Source organism: Colossoma macropomum, unplaced genomic scaffold, assembly GCF_904425465.1.
Source record: "Colossoma macropomum unplaced genomic scaffold, Colossoma_macropomum, whole genome shotgun sequence".
In the NCBI taxonomy this organism is placed as follows: domain Eukaryota; kingdom Metazoa; phylum Chordata; class Actinopteri; order Characiformes; family Serrasalmidae; genus Colossoma; species Colossoma macropomum.
Window position 1 is genome coordinate 17042000 of NW_023494785.1, and position 18644 is coordinate 17060643.

Below are 18644 nucleotides of genomic sequence, written 5' to 3' on the forward strand. Positions count from 1 at the left end.
AATCACTGTGAATAAATTAATGAAATTCCTGAAAGTTACACTCAAGTCATTGTCAGCTACATATCTGACACTAACACATACAGGTACAGTCAGTGCTATAGAATGAAATTATTTGGCAGTTTTCTAATTCCTTATGTTGTCATTGTCATAACGAAACCCCATATAATTAAAATGGTCGCTATGAAAGGGAAGGGCAAAAAACTTTCTTGACTTCAATGTATGTGAATGCAAAGAGGTCTTATACCAAGTAATTTTGGATCATTTTTATTGAACATTTGTCATAAAATGTTCACACAAAGCAAAATAATTTTCCAAACAGTGAAAAAAAGACAATAAAAGTTGAGTTATGGATGTTTTGATATCACAGTGTGATTTTCTGTTAGTTTGGCAGAGAAGTTCTGGCAGAAGCAACTGCATTTTTTTTTTATTTTTATGATTAGACAGTATTTTTTTAAGAGATCAGGTTATACAATAATCTACTTGCTTAAGAAAGGGAACAGTCAAAGAAAAATAAGTGAAAAAACAAGAGTTTTCAAAACTTGAGTTTCAAAAATATTAAAAAATGTAGAGAAAATGAATCTCCTAACAGCTGTGCAAGACCACCAAAACTGTCCCCATCAGAGAAACAGTATTTAAAGCTTTCAACTTTGAGAGAGTGGAGAAAATCAAGCTCCATTCTTGCTTCAGATCTGAAAAAATCCACAGGTGTTTCTGTCCATCCTTCCACTGTGAGAAGACAACTCAGCACTATGGCTCTGAAAGGATGTGTAGCCGTCAATAATGTGTTACTGAGAGGCTGCTGGTGTTCTCAGAACAATGGACAGGCCGCCCCAGAGTCCAGACCTCAACGTCACTGAATGTGTTTGGGGTTACTTGGATTGTGAGAAGCACAAAAAGCAATCAATTTATAATACTGAACTTTGGAGGTATAAAAGAATTTTATTGAAAAACAGAAAGCAGGTGTCCAGGAAAAAAAATGTAATAAAAAACAAAGAGTGGACACTAAATAATGAAAAAAAAATAAATAAATAAAAAGGACTTTATTTTAAGATAATCCTTTATTAGTCCCACAACAGAGAAATTCACAGTGATTAGATCTTATTTTTCTACTTACACTTGGCCTTAAACATTGGTCTGTACACCATCAAATGTCTGCAGTGTTACTACAAGCATGTATCACGATTGGTGACATTGAACATGCAGTGCAACCTGACAGCCTCAGTATTCCTCTTATGATGGACAGGTCCAAGTAGGTGGACCCTGTCCATCAATATGACAGACTTGTCAAATCTGTGCAGAGCTGTCCATCAAATTGAGAGGTCCAGAGACAGAACACAAACGGAGGAGGCCCGGGTGAAGGACAGGGCTTGCTGATAGTGAAGAGCAGAAAACGGAGTGAAAGTATGTTCATCTCTTCACCATCTACCAAGCTCTCTGACTTCAGTGGAGTTCTCTTTGGCCTAAAAACCTAAAAAGGTATGGCGCAGTCTCCAGCATAAATCCCTAAGGAAATGGCATTTTCTTCTTTTAAATGGAGGAAATGAAAGCAAAGCCGGTGGCGTTTTCAAGGCATCCAGCACAAAGGAGCGTCTTCACTCGAATCAAAGCAGAGCAGGTCAGAAGTGCCTGGTTCTAGCTCTGTTCTTCAGACTTCAACTACACAACAAGCTCATTAGAAGTCTGCATTAACTGACATTAAACCTTCTCCTTCTCTCATCATTAGCTGGCGTGGGGAGGCTCTGAGGTAGCTCAAGCCCTGTGCGTTTGTGTGTGTGTGCGGTTTGATGAGCGTGTCACTCCCTCACCCCAAACATGTCTCATTAAGAGTTCAGTGGAAGCACCTCCAGCACCCCCCTTCCCCTCCCTCCCTCTGCGCATTCCCCCCTTCTTTTTCGGCTGCTAATTAGGAGTCTTTTTCCCCCTCCTCTTCTGCGCATCCCCAGTTACATCTGAGAGGGAGACGGATATGATTTTTCTTTAACCCAAAGGCCAACTTAATCAGCTGAATTAATGACTTTATTACCCATACTACCCCAGGCCATGCAGCCCATTCTCTCAGAGCCACATAAGCAGTCTGCACTGTCTTTCTTCTCTCATAGTTTTCTTGCATGGCATTATATGCCATCCCACCCCCCAGTCACCACCATCTATTTTGTTTCTGAAAACATTTCAATGTAGATTTGCAGTAAAGAAACACGTTTTAGGCAGTTTCAGTGAGGCCTATCAAAGCACCCCCCCACACACACACTTTAAATCTGCTTTCAGGTAAAACTCAATATGTCATTCACTGTATTTGTGCCACAAGGCAAATTATATCTCATAAATTCCATCCATTAAAGGCACCTGATAATACACTTGTTTGGTACTCTCTGCAAATTGCGACTGAACGCCTGGCACTGGAAAACATTAACGAGACAGTGAAAGATCCGTGTGACGAGAGGTTAATTGTTTTAAGCGCAACTGTGGAACAGGTGTTCACGAACATTTTGATTTACGAAAGCATTCATTATTTTCAAACACCATTTTCACATATACAATCTATAATTGCACTCCTTTACTTAATGATGAAAAAGTGGCATATGCATTTGTCGTCTTGTCACAAACGTGTCATGCTTTTCACGCATGTGATAATTAAAGTAATTTTTCCTTTTAATTTTTGTATTCCAAAGTAGAAATGTCTTTCACCATACAAGCAATTCACTGTTGTTGGAACAAAACCTCACATCTCAAAATGATAACTTCACAGTACAAGGAAGAAACATACACACTTTTAATGTAAGTGAATAGATCCAGACTTTTTTCCCCAAATAATTTTGGGCCATTTCTTTTGGTCTATTCATCATAAATTTACACACAATGTAAAGAGCAATGGGTTCTTTCACATTATGTTAAAAACTGAAAAACGACAAAAATGGAGGTTTTGCTCCAACAACAGCGAATTACATAAACACACTGCAAATACAATTCCAGCACAGCACACCACTGCAAGAAATATGTTCAGATTGGCACTTCATTACTTTTAACATTTCAGTGATCATGTATAAGAATAATTCTGTAAATTATGTGTAACATAGTGCTTTTAAAAAAGCGGCAGAAATGTACAAATAGCAAAATCAAATCCTGTAAAAATTCTTCCATTTTGCACATAAGGACAGAAGAGATGTAACTGTCCTTCACATGGTTCCACCAAGCTCAGACAGCCTCAGGGCCTCAGAGCTTTTACACAGCTTGCCTACGAACCTTCCACTCTACAACCCTTCTCCCACTTCATATTAGAGTCTAAACTGAAGAAAATTCAGAAAAGTTCCTCCACATGCTCAAGTCAAACTTTTCACATTATCATTCGATGTCTTTATCAACACAGTGCGAGAAGCGCCTGTGTTTTTGTTAACTTTGGTTAACTTTCCTGTGCCGCTGGCGCCCCTCCCCGAAGACTTATTAGCCACTTACACCTGCAGACAAAGAGTATTAATATGAGGTGAAGACAATACCTGCCTATCGCATCAAACACTTCCTCTCTCAGACAGGAAATGTGATGAGGAGTGAAGGTGCACTCCAGTCAAAGAGGAATTATTCATTAGCCCAAACTACCCCCCCCCTTCCTTCTCTCTATCATATACATACGCACACACACGCCCCTGTTTCTGCAGCTCTGGGCTGAATGAGGAATTGCTAATGAGCAATGGGTAAAACAGAAATAATTGGACGTCCTTGCACACGCGTCTCGGGTTGATGGTGATGTGCGATCAGAATAAATTGCAGAAAGATAACAAGATGGTTAGTGAAAGCGGAACACAGGCCTTTCAGTATTCAGTCAGACGTGTTTGTGTGCAGTCCATAGTCATCCACGCTCAAAACACACAAACCTGTTTTACATTAGGCTTGTGCTTTCTGATACTTCCAGTAAAATCTAAAAGGTGAGAAATAATGGCTACATAAAATTATACAATACACACCTGAGCCCGCAGTCATTAAAAACAATGGCACCAATAGTGATAAAGTGGAATTCCACAGATTAAACGATAATCTGATACAACCTGATAAATGTTCTGTCTAATTAAATGGTCAAGATATAAGTGAAGTCATTCAGAGAGCTCTGACGTGAAAATAGAAAGTCAGAATTATTCACAGTGGTGGTGATACAAGCACTTAACGTCTCAAATCTACCTCACAAAGTTATTTCATGAATTGGTTATGAATACATTTTTTGTTCGAGACCTTCTTTTTGCAAAGGTTTTGGCCTAAAACAGTGTGTGTATTTTTTAAATCCATTCATGGAGGCACATACAGGGCATTTCAAGGCAAAACAGTCTCTAAGGAAAACATATTTTTTAGATTTACCACTATTTTATCAGATTTATCACTATTTTACCAGGATCAGGATTACACATAAAAACTCAGAAGCCATGTGTAGGTTCACTGATCATGTTGGATAGTACATAAAATAGCTATATGTGTGTTGTAGACATCTGGTTACTATCACCACCACTGTCCAGAAGAATAAGTGTGGTTCTCTACAATGAATTATTTCACACCAAATCACTATGAATGACTTCGAATTAAATTGAAATTTGCAGAAATCCCAGATATGCCATCGCATACAGACATATCTTCAAATTGAACTGCAGCGATAGAGGTGGTATTTTTCAAGCACTTCACTATGTTCATCACTGCACTTTAACTCAGAAAGACAAGACCAGAGAATGACCAAAGGTGCTAAAGCACAAAATAGAGCAAAAAAAAATAAATGCACTAATTTCCCAATTTACTGAACAACTGAGCCCTCACAACAAAAAACAGTATATGTGACATTTTGTTGTAAAAATCATCTAAGCATGGTATGGTACTGTTTGATGCCCTGTATTTAAAACAAAGGTGTCACTACAACATACATGTAGTTTTTTATGTGAAAGGTGGTACAAAATAAAACAGAAAAAAAAATGATAATCCAAAAAAGGGTGGAATGGATAAAACATGTTTTTTCATTGGAGGGGCTCAATTGTTTACAACTTGAACTCTGAGATTAAATGATTAAGGCAGTTAATGAAAGATCAGAATTCATATTTTAACTCATCAGATTTCAGAATTTAACTCAAATACATCTGGTATGGCAATTTAGAATGAGAAGTATTGGTCTATAATATTTATACACCAATAAAAATATTTAAAAATATTTGGCATTATGACAACATTAAGACAGAGCTGCACTCTTTCAGAGACTTGAGACATAAGAGCCTACGACTTAGCAACATTAAATGATTTGTGCTTTGTCTCCCCCTTGTGTACAGAAGAAAGAAAAGACAAAGAATCATAGATAAAGATATGTAATGCTCCTTACAGCTGATTATTTTAAGGAACATTTCAAGTTATTAACTCAAACATCCTTTCAATTACATTTTAGTCCAGGACTGCATTTCTAGGTAGGATTTTTCTATTGATACAGTTTACTGTTGTATGTTTACATAGAATGTTTGTGAATCGTAAGGTACAGAAATTAGGTTACTACTAATATATGAGGTTCCACTAGCTACTAAATAAAAGGGTTACATTTTCCCCTCCATTACTGACCTTTATTTAAATCATTTTTTCATTTAAACATAGAGCACTGTAATATGTACTGTGTGTTAAGCTCTAGATGTTTTTTTTATTATATATATTATAAGTATTATAAATTGTAATTATAAGTAAATTAGATTTTTCACTGAACTATCGCCTTCAAGAATCAAGCTTAGATTTTTGCATAAATGAATAAGTAAATAAATAAAATAAAAAATCACTGAGAATTTTCCATTTAGGAGTTTTACTCCAGGACCTGGTTTAATTTGAAAGCCTGAGGGTTTAATATCTCCCAATTTATTTTACAATGTAAAATGTAATTTGAAACAATCTGTTTGATTATTGAAAGGACACAACCTAATCTAATTACTTTTGGATGACGTCCAGTTTCATGGCCAGCCTTATTGTACCATTTTGTTTATTCACAATTTATTCTCAGTCACGAATCAAGCCACGTTACAAAAAGGTGTAACCTTTACTACATAATTTTCAATTTATTGCAGATTTGTCTTTTTATTAGAGAAGGAAAAGGATTACTAGGAAAAAACACAACTGTGTACTGACCACTATGGCAGCCTTTTAGTTCTGGTCATAGTAAATTAATGTTTAGGTGGCTTTACAGAAGTACTGCTTATGTGAACGCATGGTCTGGTTTTCTGACTCAAGTTTCCCAACTGTCTTAGTCAATTAACAGACATTCTTATCCAACAGATTCACTGATGTTCTTATTGCCACACACAGTGCTTCAACTGACATCACTGTCACCCCTGAAGACGTCCACGGAACAGAAAAAAAACTTGAATTTATGTATGTTTACATAAGATATTATTCCAAGTCATTTTGGACCATTTCATAATACATCATAAAACGCTCACACAATGTAAAGGGAAGCAGGTGTTAGGGCTAAAAGATGAAACGCTTTTATATCAAAATCGCAATTTAAATGAGTGCAATTTTTATTACAGTATACACTCACTGAGCACTTTTTAGGAACACTATACTAATGCTGGGTAGTGCTTTCCTTTGCTCTTCAAACAACCTCAGTTCTTCGTGGCATGGATTTCAAAAAACTTTGGAAACATTCCTTTGAGATTCTGGTCCATGTTGACATGACTGGCAGATTTTTCAAGTCCACTTTCATGCTATGAATCTCCCATTCTACAACATCCTAAAGGTGTTCTACAGGATTCAGATCTGATTACTGGGAAGGCCACTAAAGAACACTGAACCCATTGTCATGTTCACAAAACCAGATGCCTTTTGCTTTGTGACATGGTGCATTATCATGCTGGAAATAGCCATTAGAAGCACATGGTCAGCAACAATACTCAAATAGACAGTGGCCTTTGTATTAACTGTGGACTTAGTATTAACTTACACAAAGCGTGCCAAGAACACTTTCCCCACCCCATTACACCACCTCCACCAGCCTGAACTGTTGACAAAAGGCAGGTTAGGTCCATGCATTCATGTTGTTGGTGCCAAATTCCAAACCTACCATCTGTATGCCTCAGGAGATATCAAGATTCTTGGCAAGTTTGGTTCAGTTAAAATAAACGCTGGTGCAATGGATCTTGTTATTATAAACAATACTAAGGGTGCATTTATACATGTAGATTGGTTTTCTTGGTCTGAACCAAAGCAGAAAATGATACACTGTTGCATTTTAGTTTTACTGCGCTTAGATTTCACACTAACAAATTTTACATTGAACCAAAAGATGTAACCAAAAGTTATACGGGTAAACATCACAACTGATTAAGATTTTATGAGGTACAATAACTGTGATAGTGTCAAGCAAACTTTCCAAATCTGTTCTCTGTTCAATTTGGGCTCCTTGGTTTTATTGGTCTTGTTTTAGCTGTCTTGTAATATTAGAGCAATAAGCAATAAGACTCCCTGCATTTCCATGTTTTTGCATGACACAAAGCAGGGTGAAATCCCTACAGCTCATCCTCAAGTGGCTTACTGCTTTTACAAAACAGAGAAACCTCTGCGCCTTAACACATAATATAATTTACATGTGCAGTCAAATGTGCATATCAAGTACTTTAGAATAACTTCAAACGTCCCTCAGCCCCGTTTTAAAACCAAAACTATCCGTTCCATACCTAGAGCTTATGAAGAGATGACAAAACAGCATCAGAAACTCATCTTTTCCACATACCAAAGAAGTTCTGCAGAGAGGAGATGACAGTTCATTTTGTCTTTGGTCTGTTTAGATGTCTTTGTTCTGTTCATACTTCAAAAAGACAGTACCAAAGTTTGTTTTGAAGGAAACCAAGACAGACCTGCTCAAGGGGTCTCGGTCCACTTATTTGTTGTGCACCAGAGTTCAGATGGCAGCAACCAAACACTCACAACCACATCACAATTACAACTAACATAACTGAATATAAATAAATAAAGAAAGAAAGAAAGAAAAATAAAATACAATAATAAAGAAAAAGTGGATACACTGGGGTACTTGGCCTGGATCTTAATTTAGGAACTGATTGCAATTTAAATCGGAGTCACAAAACTGGACAGAAAATTTTAAAGTAGATAACTTCCCTCAAGTTGTTCAGTCCTCATTAGGGTTTTCAAATGGCATGAAGAATGAAAATGGAATAAATTATGAGTTATAGGTTTTGAAAGGGCAGCGACAATATGTGAATGCTGTGATTATTTGTGATGTTCTGCAGTAGTTAGGTAAGTTGCAGAAAAACAGTTCATGTACAACAGTGGTCACTAAACCTGCTTCTAGAGATCTACGTTCCTGCAGACTTAAGCGATAATTCTATCAACCACACCTAATCCATATAATGATTGTCTTCAGAAGTCCTTGATTAGCTGAATGAGAGGTGTTAGACTTAGGCTGGAGGTGAACCCTCCAAGAAGGTAGATGGTCATGAACAGGGCTGGTGACCACTGATGTTGGAATTCTGTGACTGAACTTCTCGACACAAGCTGTGAAGGTGAGCACTGCCATCTACTGGGCCCAAACGAGGTACTATTCAACACAATCAGATTATTTCCCTAAAAAAGATATGTTGATGGACATGTTCAAAAATGTTTTTAGATATTTTTAATTTATTTACAAAAATCTATACAAATACAGAAGCGCACTTATATAAAAAGACACAATCTTTAAGCATACTGTCAGGAGGATTAAATAACACACACACACACACACACACACGCAAACATACATACATACATTGAGTACCTGATGTAGAGGAGTGAGAATAATGCTGGTTCTAATGCATACAGATTGTGTTAAAGGTCACAGCACTGATCTGTACTTGCAGGCGAACATGATCCAGACGGCGCAAGCCATCTCAGGATAGGCAAACACACGCACCCGCACCGCCAGCCGGACATGGTCTCCACGACAACACACAATCTCCTCACAGAAAGGTGACCTGTTCAGACATGTAGAACTGACATATCAGACACATGTACATCCCTCATTATGTCTGTATGTTTCTCCACCAAGATTGGACTAAAAACCAGGGGAAAGAAAATATTTTTCTCGCATGACAACGGAGTCTGTGTATACAGTACTTTTAGAGACTGAAGTGCGAACCAAGTCAGTCTGCTCTGTAGTGTAGTACGGGTAAAAGGCCTATAATGAGTGTGGGTGTACCTGAGGCAGGTAGCGAAGGCTCTGCGAGCATTGCGGTGCAGGAAATGAATAGGAAAACCTTTAAAGGTGTGTCCATCAGGTACGGCCCTCCTAACAGCATCTTGAAACTCCTCATTCCCACATGACACCCCTGTACAGCGCTCCAGCTCATAGGCTGCTAGGGCAGAGGACAGCAGGTAAGACAGGTGATCATCCCAGACCGTCGCCAGACCCAAATCCTGAGAGAGAGAAGAGACTCTTTACAGCATGGTTTTGTTTAATTTGTTCTATATAGTATATACCCATGTCTAAAATTAGACTTCATGCTAACTAGGCATGCACTGATCCAACTTTCTTAATTCCAATACCAATTATACCAGAACTAGAGGCAGGTAACATGCCCATATTTATTGTTAGAAATTACATCACAATATACTTACCTGAGCATATCATGGATTTTTTGTCTATTCCAATAAATTTAGAAAAAATGATAATGCTTTCTTTTACAGCCCCCTAAGTTCTAGATACTAACCAGGTAAGTGTCAGGTACAAACTCTAATGTACTAGGTAACTATTTTAGGTAACGCGATAGTAAGTTAAATCACACTGAAATGGACCCCCGGTTTCCGGGTATTAACTGGATAAGTGCGTGATACAAACTCCACAGCACTGCACAATTATTTTGGATGAAAAGTACTGGGTAGTTATATAACGTAAAATGGTTGTATATGAATAAAGTATGAAGAGTCTTATCTAGAGAGGAAAATGAATCTGTACTGTAAAAGAAAGTAATGATGATTACTATGGTTTTACTGGGTCCTTACAGTTTACTTCAGTACTATATTCATATTTTGTGCTGTCATTTGTTACCACCACATATATTAGTCAGTATTTGTAGGATTTTCTAATTTATTGTCCCACTTAAACATGGGCTATTACGTTGAACTTTAATGTATGTCTATACTCTGAATAAGTGAGATAATTTACCCTGTCCTTTATCAGTTTAATACCTGTTAGCCATTTCAGTACAATTCATTGAGATTTAGAACTTGATACTATCATTATTTCACCCAAAATTATTACAAATAGCACACTTACTCAGTTAATATCTGGACATTGTCTGGCATTTCAAATGTAATTGATTAATTTATTACCATGTTACCCAAAATAATTATCTAGTACTTTGGAATATAACACATCTACCTGAATAAGGACAGTTAGTATTACCACAAAAACATAATATTATGTACACACTTATTGTGTATCATCAAAATGTCTTCAAACATTAGCTGCTACCTAGTACCAATCTTTTACTAGTTTTCTACTAAGGCACTCGTCACTTTGCTATGACACAGGCACTGTATCAGTCTTGCAGAAATCAATTTTATATCAACCATGAACTGGAAACTGGAATAGTGATAAACGTGGATGGATCTGGCTGATATCTGTTTGATAACGTCAGTATGACAACATGTATTAGATCAGTACGTTGCTAGTGCTACGTATTAAGTTTTACTAATAAACTTCCAGTCAGAACTCTCCAATAAAATCAAACGTTGGAATGTTTTTTCTAGAACAACAAAAGTACAAACATCCACCTGTGTCTCTAGGGGTTGTTTTACATGTGCCTAGCCTTACCTTCCTGTGCTCAGCCAGTAAATAGCGCATCTCCAGCTCCAGCTGGTTGCTGGCCTCGCTGGGATGAACAGAAGGAGCGCAGAGAGGAGGCGTTGGCGGGAGAGAAGAAGTAGAGCCGGGGGCACAAACTGACCGGACCGCCTCCTCACTCATAGCCTTCCAGCGGGAACCATCTGTAAAATCAAACACACACAGCTCCACAGAGTCTGAGGGCTGGCAGTTAGCCAGAAAAGTCTTGTGGTTGAAAACACAGCCAAGGGTGCGATATGGGTAGGTGGGTTTGGGCTGAGGAACCAGCGGAGGAGCTTCAGGGTCTATCGGCTGGTGTAGGTACCTGAGTAGAAAAGCAGGTAAGTGGTCATAAAAACAAGAAAACAGACTTTTAATGCAATTTAAAATTACAATTCAATTAAAGTCATTTTCATTTTCACTAGATCACTACATAATCAGTAAATATCAATATAACCTGAGCCCAGCTTTAGGACAGCATACAGATTTTCAGATGTGCAACTTATGTGAGCCTTCATGACTTAATCAGAAGAGTGATCTTCATGTTGAAACAGTTAGTTTGTGTATAAAAGTTCCTACCTGTGTGCAGTCAGGCTCTCCCAGAAGGTGATAGTGCCATCAGTACCACAGGTCATCACCCAGGTGTGAGGGGTGTTTTTGGCTTTGGTGCCCACACACACATAAGCATCCAGCCCAAAGCCAAGTAGCAGACTACACAGCAGCGTAGCATGATCCTCACAATCACCCTGGCACCAAGAAAAAAACCAAAAATGTGATCTCTAGAGAGAAGTGGATGGACTCAAGGCAAACCACCATCAATAATAATCCCACTAAATCCCATTGGAGATTATTAAATTACTGAATTATTGAGAAGTTAAATCTGGCATTGCAGATCGGTGCCAAAGACAACTTGCAGCCTATAAGCATAGTTTTAACTCACCTTAGGCCACACAATAGAATGCAGCTTCTCCAACTAGAATGATATCTCTCTAACAAGATGAATACAATACATATTTTGCAGCCAGGTTAAATCAACAGGTTCATTCACACTTTAACATTTCACCACATTTGTTTTATTATTGTGGGTTAGAATCAGTAATGCAACGAAATGATAATTCTTGACCAAAACTAAATTTCAGGACACACAGAAAGAAAGCGTTCATTTATATATAATTTGCCATTTTTTAATGTTTCTGAATTAACTTAATAATATCAACGATGCTTCAAAGGTGATATTCAGCGCGTTGGGAAAGAGAACTGACAGAGAAGCACAGGACTAAATTTTAAATATTTTGCTAAACAATATTACATACTAAAAGTAGTAAAATTATGAAAATATAATACTTCATGGTTTCCCAAAGACATCTACACCAATCAAGCATAACATTATGACCACCTCCTTGTTTCTACGCTCATTGTCCATTTTATCAGCTCCACTTACTATATAAGTGCACTTTGTAGTTCTACAATTACAGACTGTAGTCCATCTGTTTCTCTGCATACTTTGTTAACCCCCTTTTACCCTGTTCTTCAGTGGTCAGGACCCCCATAGACCCTCACAGAGCAGGTACAATCTGGGTGGTGGATCATTCTCAGCGCTGCAGTAACACTGACGTGGTGGTGGTGGTGTGTTAGTGTGTGTGTGGATCAGACACAGCAGTGCTGCTGGAGTTTTTAAACACCTCAGTGTCACAGCTGGACTGAGAATAGTCCACCAACCAAAAATATCCAGCCAACAGCGTCCTGTGACCACTGATGAAGGACTAAAGGATAACCAACACAAACTGTACAGCAGCAGATGAGCTATCATCTCTGACTTTACATCTACAAGGTGGACTGACAAAGTAGGAGTGTCTAATAGAGTGGACAGTGAGTGGACACAGTGTTTAAAAACTCCAGCAGCACTGCTGTGTCTGATCCACTCGTACAGAACACACGTTTGCAGGAACAACTTTTAAAACCAGAGGTCGGCCAAAATTTCAATGCATCCCTAGTTAGAACAGGCAGAACAAACAAAAAGGCAGTGTGGTATGATGAACCAAATCAGTTCTAGCATATATACAGCTAAATGCAGGTTTAATGTTAACCTTAGTCTTAATTTCTTAAAATTTTGTCTTGTGGGCACATAAGAAACAGACACAAAGTAGGCCCTAGGAATAACTTTCTAATGTGTGCCAGAACTTTCATCCCCCCTTGAGTAAAGCTTGTGTAACTTTCCCTCACCAGTCACAAGGTTGATGTCACTTAAAACTATATGCACCGGCTTGAGCGGCCTTGTGCACAACATTAATTCTTCTAGAATGGTGTAGCTGGCTGGGACAAAGGAATGCCAATAAAGCGTGCTCATTAGAATAATAAGGGCATGTCTGGACAGTTGTTAGATCAGCCTTACATTTTTGAGAAGTGTTCATCATATTTTCATTCAACCTTTAAAAGGGACCTATTATGCTTTTGTTTTTTTTTTATTTGCTTTCGTCTGTTACATAGCTTTTTGTGCACGTAAACAGTCTGCAAAGTTACAAAGCCCGAAGTACACACCAGAAGGCAGTAACTCTTTCCCACAGAAACCACTTTTCTCAGCTGCCTGAAACACCTCATTGGAAATCCAGGCCTTTTCCTTTGTTACAAGCTGACGCAATCTTGTAAACACAATTCTTACTGCCTGCCTACTGGCAAGTTTGCCATGCATCATACAACACACAGCAACTACTGGAGGCTGGGAAGCAAATGCACTGCTTCTTTAGAAACATTGGGGTTTATAACTGCTCAGGAGAGAAGGGTCTGTCTGCAGACAGCAAGACAGGGTCGGAACATGTAGGGGCAGAACGTGTAGCAAGATGGCACTACGACCAGTCAGAACAGAGTGGGCAAGCTGACCAATCAGAGCATACACTGGGCTCATTGGGAGGCAGAGCTTAAAGACACAAAAGCTCTAACAGAGTATTTCAAAAAGAGGGTGAATAGAGATGTTCAGTATGAGAAAAATAATGTTTTTCTGGAAACACTGAAGCATGTAAATCTATTCTAGTAGACCCCAAAAATAAAATTATGAACACTAAAAATGAGTATAATAGGTCAAGTTTGGCAACTTTTCCCAGTTTAAAAATGTTTAATATTTTATACTATATTCCTTGGGACTTCACGGTTGTCATGTTACCTTGTTCCTACAAAGGAAGGCCATCGTGGTGCACCACTGCTCCTGCCGCGCTCCTCCCCCCACCACAGGCGCTCTCTCCTGGGCCAGCAGGCTGACAAAGCGAGCTGCCTGCCGTGGACTTTCCAACAACCGGCCAGCACGCAACACACGCACATATGAACACACCGGCCGGTTTACACCGTTCTCATCCTACAACACACACAAGGATGACACACAGCTTATCAACGCAAAAGCCTCCACAGGAAAATGTGGATAAATAGGACAAATTTTAAAAAAATAAAACAAAAGAAACACAAGTTGAAGCATTCTTTTAAGAACTGAGTTGGTTGCGTAATTTTCATTAAATCAATTTTTAAAAAGGCATAAACGTAAGATCTTACAGAACACGGCTGCAGAGGACACAGTGGGTATGCACATTTCTACATGACTCAAGTTACTTTCATTATCAGCAGGCTGCAACTTACCTGGGCAAAGATCTTGACTAGTTTGGACTGGTGAGAAGGTCGTATCTCTAAAAACTCTCTCCACCACTGCTTAGCATACACCAGAAATAAACGCTCCTTTTCTGCATTCTTCTGCCGCTCCAGTGATTGCTATAAAAAGCGAGGTCACAAGCATACAGTTATCATGTCACAACATGAATTTTAAAGACGTTTTATGAAAACAGAGCAAAAGATGGTGCTGAGAACACAGCGCTTATTTATTATAACTTTTAAATTACACAAACTTGTGGACAGAGAAACAATGCAGAGGAATAATATACAATAATATTTTACCTGTGTGCTGATCACTTCAGGGCTCAGAATTTCACTGAGAGGAGGATACATCTCCAACTTAAGGTTAAGAACACCAGTTGGCACTTTACATTCACTACCTAAAGAATCCACACATGTATACACACAAAAAGGGTGTGTTAGTGAAAGATAACTGTTCCACTGATGACACAGCAAAAGGAAAAGGAAGTCAGAAGACTTGAAGAAGCTCTTTAAACAAATTTCAGCAGGCTGCTATTACTGGTAGGGAATGATTGTCAAAATACGAGGACATTCTCACCTACGCCAAGCAGTTCCACAGACACTGCTGTCTTCCCATTAGGGGCGCTGAGGACAGACCGCCAGTCCAGGAAATAAGAGGAGATGAGTGTGGTGTCCCCAGAGGTGTCTGTTTTAATCAACACCATGTGAACTGGGTCACAGATGGACAACATGGTGGTGGCATCAGCCATTTTACTGGCATCACCTAATCCACAAAAAAAAAACAGAAAGTGACTGAAAACTGTCACTATTTTATTTATACATATTCCTAGGAATGTGCATGTTTATTGAATATTAATATTATCTATTATATTTATCCATTGTATTAACGCAATAGCTCCACTGCAAAACTTGACAAACAAACTTCAGAGACCAAACACAACCGAATGACCACATCTGGGGTAAGGAGACAACTGTGTAAACCTGATATTCCTGTGAACTAACCTTTTAAGTGCACATGTATGGGGACAAATGATCTTATAACAAAGATCATTACTGGTTGTGAATCCCTTGCACAAAATCATCTGCATCTTATTCTTGAGTATACAACAAAAAAAAGGTCCAGCTTCATGATCCCAATATTTTTGGAGGGCACAGTTGCTACCAGAAGTGTGCAACCATGCCCTTCTACATATACTCAGAAACACTATGAGGAAGAAAACAACGATAGAAGTATGCGAGTTTCAGTTCTATGTAAGATACCTGGGCCATCTCTGTGTACTTCAAGAAGGAAGCCCTCTTGTAAGTCTGGCTCACAGGCACATGGCACAGGCTTAGAGCGAAAGCGCTGGTTGCGGAAGTGTAGGTGGAGTGTAAAGGTAGAGCACACCTGACCAGGTAAAGGCTGTGGCTCCTGCAGGTGCTCGAGGAAGGCTTTGCCCCCCAGAACCTGCAGGTACAGGTATCTCCTCAGTGGACTGATACTGGCTAGAGAAAGAAAACAACAGAAAAATGTAAGACCGCAAATTGAACAATTACTGTACTACATGACGGAGGATAGCATTATTTTTATTATATAACACATAACGACTGCAATTTTCAGAGAGATTACTCAGGACATACTTGTTTTAAGCTGCGTAATGCCCTTCTCAGAGAAACGACTTGGAGACTTGTTCAGAGCATCTGTCTCTGCTTGTGGCTCTGCCTAAAGAAAAACTGATCATTGAAAAGTATTCTGCAATAACAATAATAAATGCATATAACAATGTAATACATAACAATTAAGAGATGAGAAACTCTTTAATTACTGTGAACATGGACAACTTATAGTGGGAAGCACATCTGCATCTTTAAGCTCTTCAAGAAAGCTTTTATTAATTGAACAAATGAGAAAAAAAGTACAAACGTGGACAAAAAAGGCAACCTAAATGAGTATAAACCAGGGGTGGAAAATACTGAACTTTGTTACTTTACGACAGCATTAATTACTTTGTCTATCTATCTATCTATCTATAGATCTACGATATATATACATATACATATATATGTATATATATCGTCACTGTCCAATGAAAAACATGTTTCTCCAAATTAATTCAACACTTTATCCTTGTCTGGAAAACTGGCCTTAAGTGACCTAGTAGCCCTCATTAGTGAAATCTTACCACATTGGCGAAACTCAGCTCCTTCATGGCCTCCTCTACGATGCCCCTGCGCTGGAGAGCAGTGAGGAAATCTCCTTCAGAGAGCGGCTGATCTCCACGGTCCCCTTCGGCCCTCAGCGTCTCCGCAAGGACAGCACGAATTTTCCCATGAATATCCATCTGATCACATAAACATTAACAACAACTACAGAGTCAACACAGACGTCCATCTGACTACATGGACAGTGACAGTGACACTTTCTCGAGGACCAGCATGGATGTCCATCTGACTGCATGAAAGTTCCTTAATCTATTAAGGCATTTTCATTAAAGATGTTACGCTTCAGTTTGTCAAAATGGACATTTAACTGTATTTTCAGAAGCACACTTCTGCTATACTCTCTATGGACAAAGAAAAACCTTGATGGGACTCTGGCCATAAAATAGTGACATTATGATATTATTATGATATGTTTAGGTTCGCTGGTGGTTGAATTTCTTATCGGTCAGCGGCTAACGAAGAACAGTCACCAACAGCGGGTGCTATGGGAATAACTTAACGTAGCTAACGTACCCAAAAAGTTGTGTTTGTGCACAACTCGGTGCCAAATCTAAGCAAAATACAAACTTACTTGCATTGAGCGCCAATGTACCAAGTTAGACAGCGAGCTGCACACCAGCTTACGAACACCATATAACCTATGGAGCCTACAGGAGTTGTGTAACTGGGCAAACGCCGTATAGCTGGAGGTAAACAAACAGGTAAACGGTTACCTTGATTAAATGATCCTGAATGATCTGTTTTAGTTCAGACGCTTTCTCCGGTGGCAAAGACATGTTTCAACCGCCTGACTGCATAAATCCCAAACTATAACAAAACAGATAAAGTAGAACGTAGTTTTTAAAGTTCGCGACCAAATCTGACACATAAACCACCGCTATTGTTTTTCACTAGCTGATTGTTTCAGTTGTCAAAATCAGCCTCTGCCCCTCCTCTTCTTCGCCAGTTTAAATCCTGGCGGAAAAGGCAGCGGGAGGGTAGCTTCACAAACACCGGCACTGTTTTACCACGTTTATGTACAGCTTTGGAATATTTGGACAAACTGTTCAATAACAAATATACCAACTTATTTTGAGTGAAATTGTTATTTTAAATTCTGTTATCAGTTTTGTTTCCGTGTGAATTTTATTTGCTATATTTAAGTCAGGCGCTCCTTAGACTGCCATAAACGTTGTCACGGCAGGAAGGACCTCTTTGTAGTTTTTGTTTTTCAACGTTGATGTTTAACGTTACAGTGTGTTTGATGAGTCTGCTGTATTGTTTCCACATGATTGCTAAAAATGATGAGACTAGACAAACTACAGTGTAACATTATTTTTTCTTTGGTTTTTGAGCAGGTGTTTAGTTGTAAACTGCGTCAGCCTCAAAATGACAGTGTTTTGTTAATCGCCAGTGAAGCAGCCGAGAACTACATCGTGTGTCTGTGTTTGACCTGTTAAAGATCACAGCGCACAACCCCTGTTGTACGTTTTAGGAATAGCGAGAACAAAACTCAAGACGACAAAATATAAAAATAAGGCAAAGTCAAAACTCCAGGAATGACGGAAATGAACGGATGTTTTTATTAATTTGCTGCCAGGTGTCATTTAAAGTAACAGTTTAATGTAGACACAAAATTAGTCAATTTTCTTGCTTCCTCATGTTTTGATTGGTAGCAGCAGATGTTTCGTGGCATGAGAGGCGTGTGATTAAAAAAAGTAAAGAAAATCTAACAAAGATAATCTTGTAATTAAACGTAACAGAGGAAGATAATAAATATGGCCTAATTAAGATAATTTAAAAATGCGGACATTGTTTCTTGTACCACCCCAACGCGACCCAGAGGGATAAGTGGTTTAGATGATGATGATGTGTGTGCGTGTGTGTGTATTTCTTGTACCTGCTAAGAATAATGGTCCATATGCTGTTAATGCAACGCACATACATCTAACTCATGCTGTGTTTTATTGATCAGTTTGTTGGGTATCGGGGTGAATTTTAAATAGATTTAATCTGAAAC

At 38.7% G+C, this 18644-nt stretch overlaps 1 protein-coding gene across 2 annotated transcripts; it reads right to left on the reverse strand.

Moving 5' to 3' along the window:
• Positions 1-8140: 8140 nt before the first annotated feature.
• cep76 (centrosomal protein 76) lies at positions 8141-17583 on the reverse strand. Of its 2 annotated transcripts, XM_036585169.1 has the most exons (12): positions 17359-17583; positions 16606-16764; positions 16064-16145; positions 15704-15928; positions 15021-15206; positions 14744-14841; positions 14432-14560; positions 13968-14156; positions 11390-11556; positions 10802-11135; positions 9185-9402; positions 8141-8960 (listed from the first exon to the last, which is right to left on the reverse strand). In XM_036585169.1, exons 1-12 carry the CDS (start codon positions 17419-17421, stop codon positions 8822-8824), a joined length of 1989 nt encoding a protein of 662 aa, XP_036441062.1. In that variant the 5' UTR covers positions 17422-17583; the 3' UTR covers positions 8141-8821. The 2 variants fall into 2 exon arrangements, with proteins under 2 accessions (XP_036441062.1, XP_036441054.1); XM_036585161.1 differs by having other exon boundaries at positions 8141-9402.
• Positions 17584-18644: the final 1061 nt, after the last annotated feature.

What these genes read in the sequence shown, in the direction of transcription:
- cep76 (XM_036585161.1), bottom strand. Translation starts at nt 17,421, where the DNA reads ATGTCTTTGCCACCGGAGAAAGCGTCTGAACTAAAACAGATCATTCAG. An exon ending in TAGTCAAGATCTTTGCCCAG is followed by an intron (nt 14,157 to 14,431) that starts GTAAGTTGCAGC and finishes TGTGTGTTGTAG; the next exon opens with GATGAGAACGGTGTAAACCG. An exon ending in CCTTCCTTTGTAGGAACAAG is followed by an intron (nt 11,557 to 13,967) that starts GTAACATGACAA and finishes TCTTGGTGCCAG; the next exon opens with GGTGATTGTGAGGATCATGC.